General features: G+C 51.9%; 2 protein-coding genes across 2 annotated transcripts in view; one reads left to right on the top strand and one right to left on the bottom strand.

Annotated features, from left to right (window-relative positions):
- Window positions 1-11,584, top strand: part of LRRC41 (leucine rich repeat containing 41) — a 25,478-nt gene extending 13,894 nt beyond the window's left edge. The window contains exon 11 of the mRNA XM_090050197.1: window positions 11,430-11,584. Coding sequence (XP_089906323.1) covers window positions 11,430-11,486 — 57 coding nt within the window. The 3' untranslated portion in view covers window positions 11,487-11,584. The remainder of the gene's footprint in view (window positions 1-11,429) is intronic.
- The window catches only part of RAD54L (RAD54 like), a 21,262-nt gene extending 2,201 nt beyond the window's left edge, over window positions 1-19,061 (bottom strand). The window contains exons 1-17 of the mRNA XM_090050199.1: window positions 18,807-19,061; window positions 18,629-18,715; window positions 16,950-17,069; window positions 16,321-16,381; window positions 14,507-14,642; window positions 13,310-13,379; window positions 11,608-11,896; window positions 10,198-10,322; window positions 8,550-8,700; window positions 5,549-5,675; window positions 4,334-4,408; window positions 3,987-4,117; window positions 3,440-3,550; window positions 2,478-2,601; window positions 1,782-1,860; window positions 1,503-1,682; window positions 520-683 (exon numbers count right to left, since the gene is read on the bottom strand). Of these exons, the coding sequence (XP_089906325.1) occupies window positions 520-683; window positions 1,503-1,682; window positions 1,782-1,860; window positions 2,478-2,601; window positions 3,440-3,550; window positions 3,987-4,117; window positions 4,334-4,408; window positions 5,549-5,675; window positions 8,550-8,700; window positions 10,198-10,322; window positions 11,608-11,896; window positions 13,310-13,379; window positions 14,507-14,642; window positions 16,321-16,381; window positions 16,950-17,069; window positions 18,629-18,715; window positions 18,807-18,809 (2,033 nt within the window). The 5' untranslated portion in view covers window positions 18,810-19,061. The remainder of the gene's footprint in view (window positions 1-519; window positions 684-1,502; window positions 1,683-1,781; window positions 1,861-2,477; window positions 2,602-3,439; window positions 3,551-3,986; window positions 4,118-4,333; window positions 4,409-5,548; window positions 5,676-8,549; window positions 8,701-10,197; window positions 10,323-11,607; window positions 11,897-13,309; window positions 13,380-14,506; window positions 14,643-16,320; window positions 16,382-16,949; window positions 17,070-18,628; window positions 18,716-18,806) is intronic.

Here is a 19,061-nt window from a genome sequence, read left to right as displayed (position 1 = left end):
ATCATAGGGGTGAGCCACCTAGGTGAGCACCATTCAGAGGTCAAGCAGGGAATAATCCTCCAGCGAGGGAGGTGTGTGGACCAGATGGCCCGACAGAGAAGGGTGCATTCAAGTAACTTCTATTCCCCTCAAGATCTTACCCTGAATCCTCCCTGAGGGAGTTACCGCTTGCTGCAAGCGGACAGGCCTATGGAGATGGCTGTCCAAGAATAATCACCTGGGACAGAAGAGCTTTTGAAATCAGAAGGTGGCTAGGAAGTGTTAATCCCTCTGTTACTAGACATGGATTAATTTGCCCATCTACCTACAGACTTGAGACCTTTCTACTCTAATCACTCTTTCAACCCAAGGGAATTTTGAATCAGCTGATCGATAGTTACATGAGTCCAAATGGCTTTGCAAGCAGCATTCAGCAACCAGGAGGTCTGGCGACTTGACTTGCAGCCTCTGCGCTCATCAGCTGCTGCTTAGAGCCCAGCCACTAGCTAACCCAGCCCCTCGCAGCAGTTCCAGCCATACTTGTCGTGGGTATCGCTGGCTGTGGTCTCGCTGAGTGTGAACAGCTCTCTCAGCTCCCCCAGCGAGAAGTGCCTCTCCACATCCTGCTCCTCATCCACCACGCAGCTGCTGAGTGCTTTCTTGTGGGTCTGCCGCTGGAAGATCTTCTCTTCTATCGTCCCCGTCTATGAGAGAACAGATGAGAGTGGGAACGAAGCCAGGATACCAGCATAGACACTCATCTTTATGAAGAGCTCCACAGGGATCTGATGGCTTCTTCTATCACCTGCTGCCCAGAGTCACTGAATGCTCGGCTGGGAGGACACGAGAGGCATCACTAACACCACTCCATGCTGCACCCTTGGCCAGCTCCCATCTCTACCTGCTTACGGCAAGATACAGGAGGGCTGCCAGACAAGGCGGGAGTAGCAAGGCAGCCAAATTCCAACCGCAGACTCACCCTGTGGCTACACCAGCCTGATAATTATTGCGAGCGATTTCCCCATGCCGAGCTTGGCCTGGAAACACTTATGGTGCTGGTGCAAATGCCAGCATGAACGCTGCACCGTGAGACATGGGCATGGGAGTCACCGGTTCTCATTGCCCTGGTAGTTTACAGCCTCATGGGCTGCAGCATCACCCGTTGCACGGGCACCCTCAGGCAGACACACATGGGGGACTTCCAGGAGTGCAGCTCGTCCCTGGGGACGAAGAATCCTCTCTCAGGGCCTGCCACAAATTCTCCCAGCTTCAAGACCCATTTGCCACCAGACAGATCTTTACACAGCTCTGTGGCCTCTCCACCACCCAACATCCGATGCTGAATTTCTCATCCCTAAAGCTTCAGTCACTTCTCTGCCCCGAGACCCAGAAGCAACTCCACCAAACCCAGTAGCGACTCCACTCTTACTGGCTTCACCAGCTTGAAAGCTCCCACACCGTCCCTGCTGCCCAGCTACAAAATGTACTTCAGGATCCTGCAGCCTGGGGGTAGGCAGACTTACTGAGAGCAGCCTGTAGATATAGCAGGTCTTTTTTTGGCCGTCCCTCCAGACCCGAGCCATGGCTTGCTCATCGTTGGCTGGATTCCAGTCCGGGTCGAACATGACGAGTCTGTTTGCTCCAATCAGATTTAAGCCGCAGCCGCCAGCTTTGCTGCTGAGCATAAAGATGAACTCGGGGCTCTGCAGGTCGTGAGACACTTGGATTAAATAAAACCTGCCGCTTCTCAATCATTTGCATCTCCCACGAGACGGGTGTGGGGTCAGGGAAGCTCTACTTACTGAGGGGCTGTTAAACCGCTCCACAATCTTCGCTCTCTTTTTAATAGACATGGTGCCGTCCAGTCGGACATATAAATACCTGGGACAGTATACAATATTTCATGGGTTCACAACACCACCCCCATCTAACATGCCTTAAAAAGGGAAGGAAAAACTCTAGGAGGGAAAACCGCAGCTCCAGTGAATGGCCTCGTGACTGGAGGCCAGGCTTGGAAACTTTACACAGAAGAGCAGAGCTTTCCCCTGGAAGCCAAGACCAGGTTGGTCACATCAGCTTCAGAGGGAGGCTCCTGAACTACAGTTTAAGACAAGAGGCTCTGCAAGAAGCCATCTCAACAGATAATTCAACGTATGGATCTAAAAGGTGGCTCTCAAGGTTTGTAGACTCGTGGCACCACTTAGAAAATGCCAGCTCTCAATTTTCATTTGTTGACTAGAGAAGCACGAGAGCAATTCTGTTGCTGCAAAGACACTGGACTGCAACAGGATGTTTCTAACACTCTGAATTCCCACTAGAAAACTCTGGGTTTATTTTGTGAATCATGTTTGCATACCTACTTGTGCTAGTGTTGCATGGCACCTCTAATACCCTGGGAAGGGTCTTGAGGCACCCAAGTGTACCCCAACACCCTGGTTAAGAATCACTAGTTCAGACTTTACGTAAAAGAGCTTCATAAAGCAAGCCTAGAGGCAAACCTCCTACTCCGGCAGAGCTTCTCAAACAGGTCCAGCGTTTGGGTGTAATTGGAGACCAGCACGACCTTGTCATTGCTGGTGCTTCTAGTGACTGCCAGGATGTAATCCAGAACCAGCATCTTCCCTGGGGAAAAAATATTTGCCTGTCATTAAATGTACCAGGGAGGGAGGCAGCAGGGTACAACACACCAGGCACAGGACTGGCAGCCAAGTGCCTGGGTTTTGTCCTCAGGTCAGTGAAAGGAAGCCACGTTCTCTTTGCCTCGCTTTCTCCAGAATCGTAGAAAATGGGGGCTGGAAAGGACCTCAGGAGGTCATGTCTAGTCCAACCCCCTGCTTGACATGGGACCAGCCCCAACTACATCATCCCAGACAAGGCTTGGTCTACCCGGATCTTCAAAACCTCCAAGGATGGATACTCCACCACCTCTCTGGGTAACCTCTTCCAGTGCTTTGCTGCCCTCCTAGTGAGAACACTTTTCCTAATATCCAACCTCACTTCCCTTGCTGCAACTTGAGCCCATTGCTCCTTGTTCTGTCATCTGCCACACAGCTGCTGAGTGCTTTCTTGTGGGTCTGCCGCTGGAAGATCTTCTCTTCTATCATCCAGCTCCATCCTCTTTGCAACCCCCAGCAGGGAGTTGAAAACTATTAAATCCCCACTCAGCCTTCTCTTCTCCAGACTAAATCAGCCCAGTTCCCTCAGCCTCTCTTCACAAGTCATGTTCCCCAGCCCCACAACCATTTTCATTGCCCTCTACTGAACTCTCTCCAATTTGTCCACATCCTTTCTGTAGTAGGGGATCTGTGTAATGGAGCCAACAGTAACCCACATTTGAGATCTAGAGTAGTGATGGGATTAGAGAAGGACAAGGAGACGCACCTCCTCTCTTTGGAGAAGCCACCCTGAAGCATCAGCCCCGTGTCCCCTTCCAGTGGAAATCGCGTTGCTGCGCAGGTACCTGAGAGCTGGGGCTCCAGTGACTTGGTGCTGTAGCCAGCAGGGAACAAGTCCATCGCTCCAACAAAGCCGTCCTCCTCCTCCATGCACTTCTCATAGATCAGGGCAGGGTCTGAAGAATAAAAACCAGGCTTGGAAACCACCACAGCTGCCTGGGCAGGGACAGGTCTCCCTCAGACAGCAGCAGCACGGTTGCTGTATCCTCACAGTACAGCTGCATCTCAGGTGTGTATGAAGCATAATTTGCTTCACTCAGTGACAGGTCCTCAGGGAGGAGGGTCCTGTGACTGCTGCAAGCTGCAGGAAACCTGCAGAGGCCCAGGGTTGGCAGTGAACAGGTCCAAGGCTCTAGTCCCCGCCTCCAGAAGTCTGGCTGATTTGCACTGCAACAGTGTCACTGGTGTTTAGCCCATGGGACTAGATGTGACCTCTGCAGGTCACACCATATTATGAGCTCTTGCAGAGTTCAAGGGAACACCGTGTGGCTTTTCAGCAATGCAGATAATGCAACAGCCAAAATGGTGTTGTCCTGCCCAGCCCCAACTCACGGTTGCAGAGCTTCTTCAAGGAGGTGATGGAGGAGAGGGAGGAGACGCTGATCTTCCCACCCTTCAGCTCTTCCACCGGCTTCGCTTGCTTCAGGAAGTTCTTGTACAGCTCAGCCTGGAGGGGTGTCAGCCTGGGACACGAGGACATGAGTTGAGCCTGCTACACATAAGCCATGACTCCAACACCATCTCCCTCCTCCACCTGCACTTCAGGTCAAGGAGACGTGCTCCTAACTGGTGGGATCTTTCCCACAGAGACTGGATAATGAGGGGGACTTTGACATCCCAGGCCCTGAAGGCAATGCTGTGGTGACTTTCTCCCCGCAGGGGACGAGGGGCGTACGTACCTGCAGCACACCACCTGCTCGATCTTCACAGGCAGGTACTTGGAGAGAATGTCTGACGTCCTCCTGATTAAACATCTGCAAAGGAGACAGAGATGAGACGCATGAAAACTGGAGCCCACCCCCAGCTTCTCAGTGTGATCCCCGTGGAGATCGTGAAGAGGTCTGGGGATTTGGGAAGAGTTGTCAACCACAAAACAGTGCCTAGTAAGAGGATGGCAATCAACTGTTTTACGTGTCCACAAGTGCCAGGACAAAACGGGCTGGTTTCCAGTGTCTTAGGAAGATATCTGATGTTCGATCTCAGGAAGGATAGGGAGAAGAGCTCTAGGGGTGGATTAGCACTGGAACAGACTGCCCAAAGAGGCTTTGGCATCTCTCCGTCACAGGAAGCCTTAAGAGCAGGTTTGGCTAAGTTAGGCTAAGAGTTGAGCCCGCCCCGAGCAGAGGATGGACTAGACGCGAGAGCCCCGCTGAGCCTGCTGCACGAGTCCCTAAGGGCATGAGAAGCTGCCACTTTGATCCACCGCAGAGGTCCTGGTTTTGGACCCTGTGCTGAGGCAGGAGCAGGTCGTGCTTGTCCAAGGGGTGTGGAGGGGTCACGAGAAGGGTCCTATCAGAGACTCCCAATTGCTGCCCTGAACTCCCCAGCACCACATGGATCCTAGATGATTCACCTGCTCCTCGTGGCCTTTCCCTCACAAGTGCATTGCAAGGGCCAGCTGGGCAAGAGTTTATGGCTGCACAGCCCAAAGCCGCACATACAGTCTGCAAGGGCTTAACTTGTAGCCCCTGGGCTCCCATCCAGCTGCCACTTCCCCCCACATCTCTCTGGCTGTGACAGGAGCTGGGGTCTCTGGGTTTCCCTCCAGCTTTGGCTTCCTGCATCTCCCCAGAGGGATTTTGGGAGCCATCGATGCACACAAAAATCCTAAAGCAACGAGGCTGGAAGGGATCTGCAGAGGCCACATCTAGCCCAACCCCCTGCCTTGTATCAGCCCCCTCCAAACCCTCCTACATGCATTGGGGGCCACTCAGACACGTGGCAAGGAGCAAGGGGCTGTAGGGAGCTGCCCACAGCCACCGTGCAGGTTGTGGGGGGTGCTGGGTCACACTACTGCAGCCCGTGGCTGTGTGGCCGGCTTCCAAGAGGAACCACAGCCTTCAAAACCATGGGCTTAAAGGAGGGGGGGAGGGTGCCAGCAGGGGACCACACACCTGTTCACGATGCCGATCAGCTCCTTCAGCCGCTCTTCCCCTTTATGTCTCTCCCCCTCGCTGGCGGCAGCATCCCTGCCTTTCAGGATGGGGATTTCGAAATGCCTCTTGAACTCTTGTGCCGTCCCTAGGAGGAACAGAGGGAAAGCAATAGCAATTTCAGCCCTTCTTGGTCTCCTCTGCGTCAGTGGGGAATGCACAGCCTCCTTCCCTACCCCACACCTCGCCAGGTCTCTAGGTGCCTGCTCCAGTGCATGACCCCCACCTCACAAACAGACCATTCCTCCCCATCTCCAACCTAAAGTTTCCCCTGCTGCAGCTTGAGGCCGTTGCTCCTAATCCTGTCCCCCGCGGCCACAGAGAAAAGCCCATCTCTATCCTCTGTCATCACCCTTCAGGGATCTGAAGACTGATCAAATCCCCCCTCAATCTTCTCTTCTCCAGACTAAGTAACACCAGTTCTTTCAGCCTGTCCCCATCAGTCTTGCCTCCCAGGCCCCTAATCTATTGCTGCTCTGTGCCAGACTTGCACCAAATTGTGCACATCCTTATTGAAGTGCGGGGCCCAAAACTAGACACAGGGCTCCAGGGGCGGCCTCATCAATGCTCAATTGGGTAGAAGAATCACTTCCCTTGATTTGCAAGTGATTGCAGTTTCTGCTGTGCATCTCACCAGCTTGTAGCAACTGAACACAGCAAGCAAATGCGAGTGACAGAAAATGACTGAATGTTGGTACACTTTCCTCTCCAAGGGGCCTGCAATCATAATTACCCTTGCCTCCTTGGCATATTAGCCCCATTTTATACAGGGAAAGAGAAGTGCAGAGAGGTGCCCGAGGCACAGATGGATCAATACAGCCAAGCCACCTTCCTGGAAGAGCGTCAGACTGAACTGAAACTCATAGGGAGAACGTGACGGGGATATAAAACACCCAATGGCACTTGGGTGGCAGAGAAGCTGTGCAGAAGCCAACGATACCCAGATACTGCTCTCGCAGTCAGGATGTGATGACTGGTGTCTGGTCAGAGAGACTTCCATGCAGGGACTATTTCAATGACAGGCTGGTTGGGTTTACCCCAAAAAGGCCAGAGCCCTCGCAAACGGCAAGAAGATGAAGGACCGACTCAGGGGTTGGTCTATTTTTAAATCCTGAAGAGAATGGTGAAAACTTTGGCCCTTCCTGCCAGCAAGTCTGAAGGCCAAATTTGAACTCTCAGGAGGCAGCAGAGAATGCAAAGCACCAACAGATCAGCCCCATTCCTTCCCTCCACACCAGGGCTTATCTGTGTGCACAAGCTGGAGCCCAGAGGTGAAATATTAAGGGCTTACAAATTACTGAATGGCGAAGAAAAAGTGCAGAGGGATTTATTATCGACTGTCTCTCACCAGATAAGAACGAGGGCTCACAACATGAGACTACCAGATAGGAAGTTTAACACTAATGCGCGTTCTTTTTCACCCAGCCTGTCATTAAAGTGTGGGAATCATTGCCACCAGACATGGTGGAAACAGAAAAAATGAGGCTTGGAAGGGACCCCAGGAGGTCACATCTAGTCCAAGCAAGACCAGCCCCAACTACATCATCCCAGACGAGGCTTTGTTGAGCTGGACTTTAAAAACCTCCAGGGATGAAGAGTCCACAAGCTCTCTGGATAACTTGTTCCAGTGCTTCACCACCCTCCCAGCGAGAAAGTTTTTCCTAATATCCAACCTCAACTTCCCTTGCTGCAGCCTGAGCCCATTGCTCCTTGTCCTGTCATCTGCCCCCACTGAAAACAGTCCAGCTCCGTCCTCTTCGCAGCCCCCTGGCAGGGAGCTGAAGGCTGCTATTCAATCCCCTCTTGGTCTTCTCTTCTCCAGAATAAAATCAGCCCAGTTCCCTCAGCCTCTCCTCACCAGTCCTGTCCCCCAGCCCCCAAACCATTTTCATTACCCTCCGCTGGACTCTCTCCAATTCGTCCACATCCCTCCTGTACTGGGGGGCCCAAAACTGGACCCAGGACTCTAGATGTGGCCTCCCCAGTGCTGAATAGAGCTGAAGAATCACTGCCCTCAATCTGCTGGCACCGCTCCTCCCAATGCAGCCCAGGATGCCATTAGCCTTTTTGGCAACAAGGGCACACTGCCGGCTGCTGTTCAGGGTATCATCCACTGTCACCCCCTGGTCCTTTTCTGCAGAGCTGCTAGCTTTGGTCCCCAGCCTATAGTGGAAGCAGATGGTTTAACCAAATGCACAAAGGGACAGGACACGTTCTTGGAGAAAAGGGGCATCAGCCGCTATTGAGCATGTGAGTTAAGATTTACAGTCCCCGACTCCTGGACCGTCAATGCTGGATGCCACAAGGGAGAGAGGAACAAGGGAAAAGTCCTGCTCAGACCCAGTCACTCTCCCTTCCAGCCTCCGCTCTCTGCCCATATGACACAGGAGACTGGGCAAGACGAACCTCGAGTCTGACCCAGTAAATAGCAATTCTTACATTCTTAAGGTTTGAATTGGCAAACATCAGCTGCAGGAGGTATTTGATTCCCCAGCGAGGGGGGAAATTCAAGTCCCACAAACCCTCCCTCTAGTTAAAAAGTCATCCTCCTTTCCCTATCCAGGGGGTGTCGTGGCTAAACTGAGATTCACTGCCCCCTCCCCACAATCACTGTGACATGCAAAGTAAGGATGGGCCACTGGCTGAAACACTGGTCTAGGATTCAGGAGACTGGCCTTCCACATCTGTAAAACAGAAGGGAGCATCCTTCTTCCTGCCCTCTGCCTGCCTTGCATGTTCGGAATGCAAAGTCCTGTCTCCAACTATGAATACATACAGCGCCTAGCACGGCGAGGCTCTCTTCTTGTTTATTTGCATTACAGTCTATCCTAAAATCCCCCGTACAGAAACTCTGTAGCACGGGTCCCTCACTCAATGCTGCTAGCTCTTCCAACAGCGGAAGCTGGGGGGTAGGAGCCCTGCAAGCTACCTCCTCCATGCAAGCCGCCTTTGTGCTCCTTACCAAGGATTCCCGAGTTGACGAAGTGCACCAGGCTGAAATACTCCAGCAGGTCGTTCTGAATGGGGGTCCCCGAGATGAGGACACGCCGGGGGGTGTTCAGGCTGTTGAGGGCCTGGTAGGTTTGGTTCTCAGAGTTCTTTAGCCTGTGACCCTAAGGAAGAAAAAGAGCAAGATGTGAATCCAATGATGCTGGGAGATAAGGCACTGGAAAGATCAGAACCAGGCGGGACTCACTAGAGCATCAATGCCTGGGGACGGAGTCTGCATTTGGACCAATGCAGAGAGGGACCCTACCTCTCTGATAATGTGGCTTGAACCGAGGCTGTCCAATGTCTGAGCAGACGGGGCTGTACATCACACAGACTCACTGGTACTCCTCTGTGAAGCCCTTCCCACACCTGCACGGACTCCCTAGTTCCCGCCACCCTGCTCTGAGTGGTGGGCGAAGGAGGCAGAAGCCAGAGGAGAGAGAGGGGGAGCCCGGAGACCCCAGATGCAGCGGCGATTAGAAGGGGGAAGCTGCAAGCTTGACATCCCCGACCTAAACAAAGCAATCTCCTTGCATGAAAATGGAGACATCCTAGAAGCAACAGAGAAGGCAAAATCTTGTCTCAAGGGCTCCAAGACCCCTGGGTGAAAGGGGGCAAAGCAGATTAGGGTGCCCAGATCCCACGATGAGGGGCCCAATGTAAGTGCATACGGGGGAAAGGTGCCTCTCCCTGTTTCCAGCCTATCTGTGCTCTCGCCAATATGAATTCATGCCACCAGATGCCGCTGGTGTGGAATAAATCTCTAGACTAGACACGGCAGAGGGAACTTCATGCAGCGTTTGGGAAGGAAGAGCTGTGCCCCTAACTCTTCCAGCCCCCGAGAGAGCCCTGAACAGGGGCCTTGCTTGCTTGCTTCCTCATCAGAATAAAGGAGTCGCAGCAGCGTTTGGAAAAGAGTCCCTGTTCCTAGATGCTGACGAATGAGAAGGATCGAGGGAAAGGTTTGGAAGTAAGAGCACTTGCTCATGCAGAGGGAGTTACTCTGGCCCAGCCCTGGCAAAGACAGTCCAGTGGCTGCCAGGAGAGGAAACCAGTGTACAAAGGCACTAGAGATGGGATCACCTACTCTGCCAGTTCCCATGTTCTCCCCACCCAGCCCCAGCCCCCGCCAGCGGCACCCAGGTCTATACAGAGAGGCCCATCAGGCTGGGAAAGCCTCCCCGGAGCTCCCCTCCCCTCCACACACAGCCTGGGAAAGCGCTCTACTAGCGTGCCTGTGCTCAGCTGCACAGATCAGCCACCTCCGGCCAGCCCAATCCCTTCAGTGACATGAGGCCCTGAAGGTGATCTTTGGTCCCAATTTAACTTCCAGGAATGCTGCCCAGACTTCAACAGATTTCCCCTTCAATCCCTACACTGTGCTGTGAGCCATCTGCAGGGGAGGGGGTCCCTGCTGATGCCACGGCTACCACGTAGTCTCAAGATGTAGGCACAAGCCAAGGCAAGTCACGCACGCAAGGCCAAGGCTGCTGGCTGCCCTTCTCAGAGCACCTTCCTATCACTGGATAGAAGAGTCAAGGACTGGGTATCAGTACTGGTGGGCCAGCTACAAGAAGTACTGGCCAGCCATAAGGGAGCGTCAGCCCCCGTACCCCTACCTCGTCACATATGACCAGCCCGACACTGCCCCTCTGAAGGACTTCGGCATGGAGGCGGAAGGTCTCGTAGGAGATGATCAGGATGGGGGAAGGCACCCGCAAGCCGCGCTGATTCATGAATCCAGCTACAGGGAGAAAGGGATACAGGGAAGAGGGAATCACAGACAGAAGAGCCCTGGGAATCCAGGAAAGAGGTAACCATCTGCACCTGAGCTAGGGCTGGGCAGCCATGGGGTGGGGATGATCTAGGCATAGTGATGCCTGCGTTCTGCTACGGGGATCTCCCAGGGCTGTCCCTTGCTTGTTGCTGCCCCCACTACCCTTTCTGCTCCATGTGTCAGGGAGTTTTTAAGCCTCCCTCAGAGGCACCAGGTGCTGCTGCAACCCAGGCTGGGGATAGGGACTGGGCTGTGCCAATGCTCCTACTGGGACCAAACCTGGAGGGTCCTGGCTAGAGGGTCTTCCCCCTCCACTCAGGCTCAGGCCAATGCCAGATTTGGGGTCAGGAAGGAATCTTACCCCATGTTCACACTGATACAGACTCCCCTTGCCTTCCTCTATAGCAGGGGCACAGCCTCTGCCCGGGATCTCTTGAGCGTCTATTAACAACCTTTTAAAGCAGCAGGACGTTGGCAGCTGCTGTCCCCCTGCTTTCCCTGCAGCAGGTTCAGGTGTGATGTCTGGTGTTACGTCAGGGCTGACTATGGTTTTACGAAGTTGTTAGATCATGGATGTGTCTGGGCTGGTTTGCACAGGGCTAACCCTTACTGAGGCAGGGGCTGGACTAGATGTGACCTCTGCAGCTCCCTTCCAGCCCCACGGCTCTAGGACGCTAGTCTCCTCTAAATCAAGGGAGGGTTTCTGCACTGACTTGTTTTTGATGAGGCCCCAGCTCCTTTCCTGGCATCCTCCCATCTCTTCCCATCAACCCGCCTTACTGTTTTGCTTTCACTGACCCTACCCCTTCACCTCCCACACAGTGCCCTTTTACTTCCTGCTTTGTCCTCCCATCTGGCTCCCTTGCCCTTTCCTATCTTGACTCCCATCCACAGTGGGCACGGGGTGGGGGGGAGGACCTCAGACCTGTCCCCAGACAGAGCCTGCCACCTGAGTCTCATCATATGATTGCCATGTCCTGGGTCAGACCGTGGCAGAGAGTACATGCTGGAAGGGAGAGTAAACAGGGCCTGACCAGGGTTTTTTTTCCCCTACTATTCCTCTCCCATGTGCAGCCTCCAGCATTTAGAGCACAAGACCAGCCACAGAATGAACAAGGAAGGATGCACTGAAGGCAATGGAAAGACGCGTGCTCTCTTCAGCAGGCTGTGACCCAGGCCCCAAGAACATCAGCAGCTAAAACATCTATAGCAGAGGACATGAAAAGCCACCTTCATGAACCACTCTCCATACCTAGCTTATTGTCGATCTCATTCTTGGAGCCTCCATCAATGGCCAAAGGCTGGATCCGTCCTCCCAGCCATTTCTCTACTTCGTTATACCAGTTCTTCACCAAGCTGGACGGGGCCACCACCATGGCTTTGTCAATCTCTGGCTTGCAGTCGGGGCTCTGCCGAAGCAGCGTCCACATGAGCGTGATGCACTGCAGGGTCTTGCCCAGCCCCATCTCATCAGCCATGATGCAGCCGTGGCTGCCAGAGATCCGTCGGCTGGTTACACAGTCCCACAGGAACTTCACCCCCTGAGGGAAGAGCCCTGGCCTTAGCACGGAGCTGTGGGTGCCAGATAAAGGCTGCAAGGTTTCTCTTTGCAGCTTGGCACCAGCAAAAACTGACACTGCACAACTCGGGGAATCTAAAGCCCAAAGGAAAGACCAGAGATGCTGTTGAAATGCAGCCACCTCTGCTGTGGGATAAGGCAGCTAGTGAACACCACCCAGCAGCCAGAGACAGGAAGTGTCCAGAGTAAATTAAAGAAGGAATATCAGACAGGCAGAATCTGATTAGTCACACTAATGTATTGATGGGCATAGCAGAAAGACCTACATGGGAAGGTATAATTTACCCTGGGTGCTACAGCTAGGAAAAACGCCATGAGATCTTCACTGCTGGCAAGTAGCCAGGTTCTCATCCAAGAGGACATGTACCTACAAGGGCACCGCTACAGACTAGAGTCATGCTGCACTGCTGATCCTGTAGCGAGCCTGCAGTGCTCCTTGCAGCAATGGAAATACTCCTTTCTCCCATCGAGATACTCAACAAGCCCGACCCCACTTAGCTTGAGAGCCAAATGAAAGCTTCTACCCACCCCACCTCTGGTTCTAAGGGATTAGAGCCTGTATCCGCAATAAACCTCAATAGCTTATTAGGTACTCGGCCCATATGTATGTAATTCCCATTATCCTGGGGTTTTTGGGAAACAGATATATAGGCCAGGAGAGGTTTTTCACTGAAAGACACAGGCATAGCTACCCTGGCTAGCTCCAAATCCAAAGCTATTATTGACAGCTGACACAACAAGTGATTTGCAAATAGCTTATATGCACTGATTGCTAGGCATAAGTTACCAGGCCTTGAAAGCATGGCTCTGTCCTGTGTAGCAAGTGGCACGGAGAGCGGGGAAGGCAGAATGCTCCTGACTTGTCAGCTTAATGACTCTAGATCTGATGGGTTTCGTTTCCTAGAGAAAATATTTCAACACAAATATTCCAGATACATCTGGAATCCTACTGTCAACCTGGGTCGGTCTGACTAATGCACCCTGCCAGGAATATGTACCCGCCCCAGGCATGCCAGAGGAACACTGGAGACAATACCTCTGTATGCATGCAGGTAATTAGAAATCAGGACGGGGGTGGGCTGTGGGGTCAGACCGTACAACCTTCAGCAAGGCTCTGCGCAGTATTTCATTCACAACCTAACTTCTGGATAACATCCTGTATTGACACCGCTTAAGTCGTTCTCCCAGAGCCAAGCTGGCTCTATACTGCTCAACAGATGCAATAAAGCTTAATAGTTGAAATAAAACACTGATCACTACAGCAAGCAGTCAGCTGTGAGTATTCCCAGGAAGCAGCTCTTCAGCCCCCTCCACCTGCCTGATCAAGACTCCCTGGAAAGACCAGGACCCTCTGGCTGTACCCTGCAAAACTTACTTCTCTCTGATGGGGCCGTAAGACGCGGCTGAGAACAGGATCCACCACCACGTGGACTGGCACTTTGTCCCTATAAGGCATGTGAGAAGAGAGAAAAAAAGCACTGAATACACCGCTCCAGGTTGGGGTTGTTTTTTTGTTCGCTGTCATTCGAACAACCCTTGGACGTGGGCAACTGCCCAGAAGCCAATCCACACTGCCAGAACCAACAACCGTGCTGGGGGCACAGTCGCATGGTTGCAATCTAACACTGCAGCACAGATGGGGCAGGGGGCTGGACTCGATGGTCTTTCGAGGTCCCTTCCAGCCCTAATGTCTATGAAATCTATGAAGAGCTGAAACATAGCTCAGAGGCTCAGTTAAATCAGCATCAGATTTCCTCCCACAACCATAACACAGACATGTGCTAGAACCATATCGGAGCAGGAGAGACCACTTTCTCGTGCCTACCATCCTGGAATCTGATGTAATGGGTTTGCCAGCGGCCACCCAGGCTAAAAGCATCCCACAACTCTCAAACAGCCGCTATCACTGCAGCAGCCAAGCACCTCAATCTTTTAACACATTTATCCTCAGGCCACCCCTGCAAGGCAGGGACATGCTATCTTCACAGCACAGATGAAACACTGAGGCACAGAGGGGACAGACAACTTGCCTACAATGTCACATAAGAGGCCAAGACTTGAACCTCCGCCTCTCAAGCCCTAAGTTAGTACCTACCACCAACCTTGCCATATGGCAAACCCTCCAAGTTATAAAAAGGGTGGAGAAGTGACTGCTCTGGGTGAGGGTGTCTAAAAGTTCCCATTCAAATCCCCTGTTTTCAGTCAGCTGTGTCCTTTGGCTTGTACCTTCCTGCTGGTACTTCCTGACTGAGCACTGGACCAGTCAAGCTTTAATATTCTCTGAACAACTTTCCTCCATGGAGCACAGACTCTCAGAGAAGCAGACTTAAAGGTCTGACAGGCCACTGAGTAATGGGAAATCCAAGAGCCCATTCCCTGGACAAAACACAAAACAACTGATTGTAGATCTGGTTCCATCCTTTACTATTTCTACAAGGAGAAGCAGCCCAGAGCCCCTCCAAATTTCACAGGCTACATTTGGCTCAAAGCCACAGGGGAACGGAAGAAATAAATATAGGAGGAGGTTGGAGTTAAAATTAGCACTGATGATTTCCCTCTGGGGGTAACTCACTTGTCTATTTTCAGCTGGTCGTGCGCGCTCAGTGGAGGGGGCTCATAGAGAACCAGAGCTCCTTCTTCAAAAGGGTCGTGGAGAGAGTTCCTCACCCCTGCCCGCTTGATGCCCAGTGCCCTCAAGCCCAGAGGCCCTAAAAACAACCATAGACAAAGTTCAAAGGGTCACCCGAGAAAACCAAGCCTTACCATAGACCAGGGGTCTAGAAACAAGGTGTTGCCTGGCTGGAGGAAGCTGAACAAGCAATGTGCAGTGCTGGGGATGCAGGCAAAATACAGATGCTCTCTGAAGCCAGGCTGTAGCTTGGATGGATGGCTTGCTTGCTGATAGCAGGGAACACAGAGCACTTCCACCCACCAGACCCACACAGACCTAGCAACTCTCCCTCTGCAAAGCAGCACGATGCCTTCCACCACAGCACACAGGGGCTGCTGCTGTTTCCTGATTCTCAAGGGCCATAATTTCACTCTACTTAAAGAGAAGCCTGGCCATTCTCTGAGCACTGTACTTTAGAAAGCCACTGTGCCAAGGCCTCCTCTCGGATACCTGCACACACTGGGCAGAAGGGGACTTTTGGCAGCTGTCTACCTTTACAACACCCTATTTTGTACGGCACTAGCACGTCTTGTAACGGCAACATATAATCTACTGCATTATCATCCTTCTGCTGTGCAGTAGATGTTGAGGCCTTTCAGGTCAACAGCCAGCTAGAACAGTAGAAGACAGGGATGCAGAATCTGGCCATTGCCCTAGCATCATCTGTTATATGTAGAAACACACATGCCCTGGAACAGAGATGGTCACAAACATCAAGCAGGCCCAAACCCTTCTTCCGAAATCTCAGTGCAAACACAAATAACAGTGCCTAGTACCCAGCAAGTAACTCTATCCTAAGGCCTGACTCTTGTCAGAGACGACTGCAGCTGGCACGCAGCTCCCTAAGGACCATATTCATCACAAAACCAATAACATGCTTCTCGTCAAAGGTCTGCATGCTACTCACGCTCAAAAGAGAGATCATAAGATCGTACATGCAGGTGTGGTCTGCCAAATCTCACCACAAAAACACGCAGTTGCCATTACAGATGGCACCTTTCATAGTAAATGCCGAGGAATTCAAACTTCTTTTCAAACCTACTTTTTCAGCTCCTACGAACTTTGTCAAACCAGTTCCTTTTGGGCTGGTTATTAAATGCTTGACTTGGCCCAAAGTCTCCAAGGCATCTTTTTGTTTTGTTTTTAATCAATACAGTTGAAGCAAAATTGGCTGACCTGTTTTGGAATTATTCAGTCAGGGGGAAAAATGGCCCCATTTGTTCCCATCAGCAAGTCTGTGCTTTGCTGATTTGAAAATAGCTGAAGCCACAAACTTCAGAACAATTCTTGCTTTAAATAGCACCTTCAGACTCCCGAGCACCCCACTGAACATAAAGAAAACTGGCATGCGTTATCGGTCTCCCGCACATTCTGTCTTGTTAGCAATCTTAGGGTTTTGCAGGTTAAATAATACCCTTGGAGCCAAGAAACTGTCTTGCACTTGTATCCGGTAATGCGGCGTACAATTTTACAGCATTACATAAACTACTTAACAGCAACAACATGGAAACCAGTGCAGGATAATCCTAACTAAACGCTGCTAAGAAAGAGATCAATTCACTAATGTGCTAGTTTTTTTGTTTCCCAAATTAACTCTGAACTTCTCAAGTGCGCCCCAGTAGAAAGGATATTTCATAAACCCAAGCACCATCTATTTTATGAAGTTAGATTTTGTCCAAATCATTATTATTCGGGGAAAGAAAGAGTCATCTTACCTTTATAATTTGGAATGGGGACTTTGAAGGGTTTTGACAAAATGCTGCGGATAAACGCCTCCTACGGATTGAGAAAGGAAATTTATGTTAGAGCCATTTGCTATCAAAGGTAGCAATAAAACAGAACAAGATGCATACTAAGGGCCCCAGTCTACCAGCAGCTGTATGCTCTCCAGTGTCCACTGAGGCTTGTATCCCAGATATTTTTAAGTTACATCCAGCACAGAGAAAAAAAAAAAAATCACGATCAGCAAAAGCTCCCCTCTGGACTTTTCCTATCCCACTCTCAAATGCATGAAACTAACTGATACCATCTCTCTTCAACACCATCTGCCTCTTGCTTAAGTGCATTTTTAATCCCCCAGGTGCCAAGGTGTAATGTTACCATCCATAAAGGACCTGGTTATACAGCTAAAGTGATCTCAGCAAGGTGTCTAGGTGCTACAATGATACAAATCAATAAGGTAGTCCCGCAAGACCTTTGCTATGGAGTCCCCATGAGACAAGGCAAGCCTTTACAAGACCTTAGTCCTGATCCATTCATGCTTTTGAAGTTAAGCAACAGATATTTAGTGCAAAACCGCCCCAGCCTTGTGCTGACAACAGATCCTCTCAAGAAACCCACGTACATGTTTGCTGCTATCAAGGCAATGAGGCCGATTGGTAAGCTGAGCCAGGGGTTTCCGGAAAGGCGACATGTAGCATTGCCCACTCTCTGTGTCACTGCCAGGTTTCTGTCTCTTCGGCGTCTGGAAAAGAGAATCAGGACAGAACACGTGGGTATGCAGACACCCAAATAGGATAAAGGTATCACTATCGTGCTCAATAAGTGTCTAACTGCACAGACCATCCAAGCGAAATGGAAAACAGCAGATCGCTACTCCCTGCCCTTGTCCTACAACAAAGCCAGGTTCAGAAGGGACGCTACCAAGGTCAACGGGCCTCACACTTAACCTGTCCAGAAGCTAAAATGTTTAAAATATTCATATTTAGAAGATATCAATGAAAATGGTTGGGGGGCGGGGGCACAGGACTTGTGAGGAGAGGCTGAGGGAAATGGGCTGATTTAATCTACAGAAGAGAAGACTGAGGGGGATTGAATAGCAGCCTTCACCTCCCTGCAGGGGGGTTCAAAGAGGATCGAGCTGGACTGGTCTCAGTGGGAACAGATGGCAGGACAAATGGACTCAAGCTGCAGCAAGGGAAGTTGAGGTTGGATATTAGGAAAAACGCTCTCACAAGGCAGGTGGTGAAGTGCTAGAACAGGCTCCCCAGAGCCGTGGTGCACTCTCCATCCTTGGAGGCTTTTAAGGCTTGGGTAGACAAAGCCTTAGCCGGGATGATGTAGTTGGGGCTAGTCCTGCTTGGAGCAGGGGGTTGGACTAGATGCGACTCCTGAGCTCCCTTCCAGCCCTCATCTTCTATGAATCTATATCCCTCAACTCCTTGCCAAACCACAGTGGTTCTGCTGCTAAAATACGAGGGTTTAAACGTCATGGAGCAGAAGACTGGATCAGCAAAAAATAGATTAGCTTTGTTTTCACTTTGCATCCTTCCTTCACTGGGAAAAGGAAACCCTGGGTGCTGGCACTCAGATCACAACATTCAATTCTTCCTGGAAGCAGGTGCATGTTGGGAGCCCTTATTATGCAGATGAAGAGACCATGCGTTTAAAAGCCAATTTTTAGACACTCAAAGTCACAAGCCAAAAGGAGATGGATGGCTTATGATGATCTCGCTGCAATTGTTTCTTTCACCCGCCCAGGTACCTCCCTAATGATTTCAGCACAAACTGGAATGACGGGTTGGACAAAGAAATCACTGGTTGAGGTTCCTGGCCTATAATATACTGCAAATCAGGCCGGGCTATCAGAATGCCCCTTTCTGCCTTAAAAAAAAATTTAACCAGCAGTGATGCCCAGCAATTTATCCCCCCGCAGCACAGCCAGGAGGAATCATGCGTGTCAGCGAGAGGCACCCGCTCTACCAAGCACACTCTGATTTTTGGTCTTGATGCAAATGCTCCTAAACACGTACAAAGTTTGGAGTTACACTTCAGTCCCAATCCCAGGAGACCGTGTCAAAAAAAGCAATGAGGTGCCAGCAGCCAGGGGGACCGAGTGTGAGGCAAGAAATCCTTGCCTAAATGAGAGACTTGCAGCTCGCTCTTGTAGCCGGGGGGACCCTGGGGGGGATGGGGGGTGCAGCCGTGGAAGCAGGGCATGGGGGGTTGCCAAAGGGGAAGGGAGCCCCGATGCCCCGGGGGAGGCTCGGTGGGGTGCAGGACATGAGGGGGGTTGGAGCTCACGGCGGGCGGGCGCCAGTCCTCGTCCTCGTCCTCGCAGGCACCGTCCGGCTTGCGCTTGGCCAGCTGGCTGGGCGCCAGGCTCCTCCGCTGCAGGGAGAGGGGGACGGTCAGGGGGAGCCCGTGGGGCGCAACCCCCCCAAACAGGGGCAGGGCACGTGGGGAGCACCCAGCCCCTCACCATCTCCTCCCAGGGGATGTAGCCCCATGCGGGGCACTGGGCTGCAGCACGGGCTCGGGTGGGGGGGCTGACAATGAGGGGCAATGGTCACGGTTTGGGGGGCAAGGGAGCAACGTAGGGCAGGCGGGGCAGTCCTGGAGGCGGGGAGGGGAGTAGGGGGTGGTTGGGGGGGAGGAGCAAGAGGGGTACAAGGGGTTGGGGGAGGGGTAAGGGAGTTAGGCTTGGGGTGTGGGAAGCCCTGGAGAAGGGGAGGGC

Source organism: Crocodylus siamensis, chromosome 5, assembly GCF_052110815.1.
Source record: "Crocodylus siamensis isolate JL-2025a chromosome 5, ASM5211081v1, whole genome shotgun sequence".
Lineage (NCBI taxonomy): Eukaryota > Metazoa > Chordata > Crocodylia > Crocodylidae > Crocodylus > Crocodylus siamensis.
This window is presented reverse-complemented; position numbering and strand designations above follow the sequence as displayed.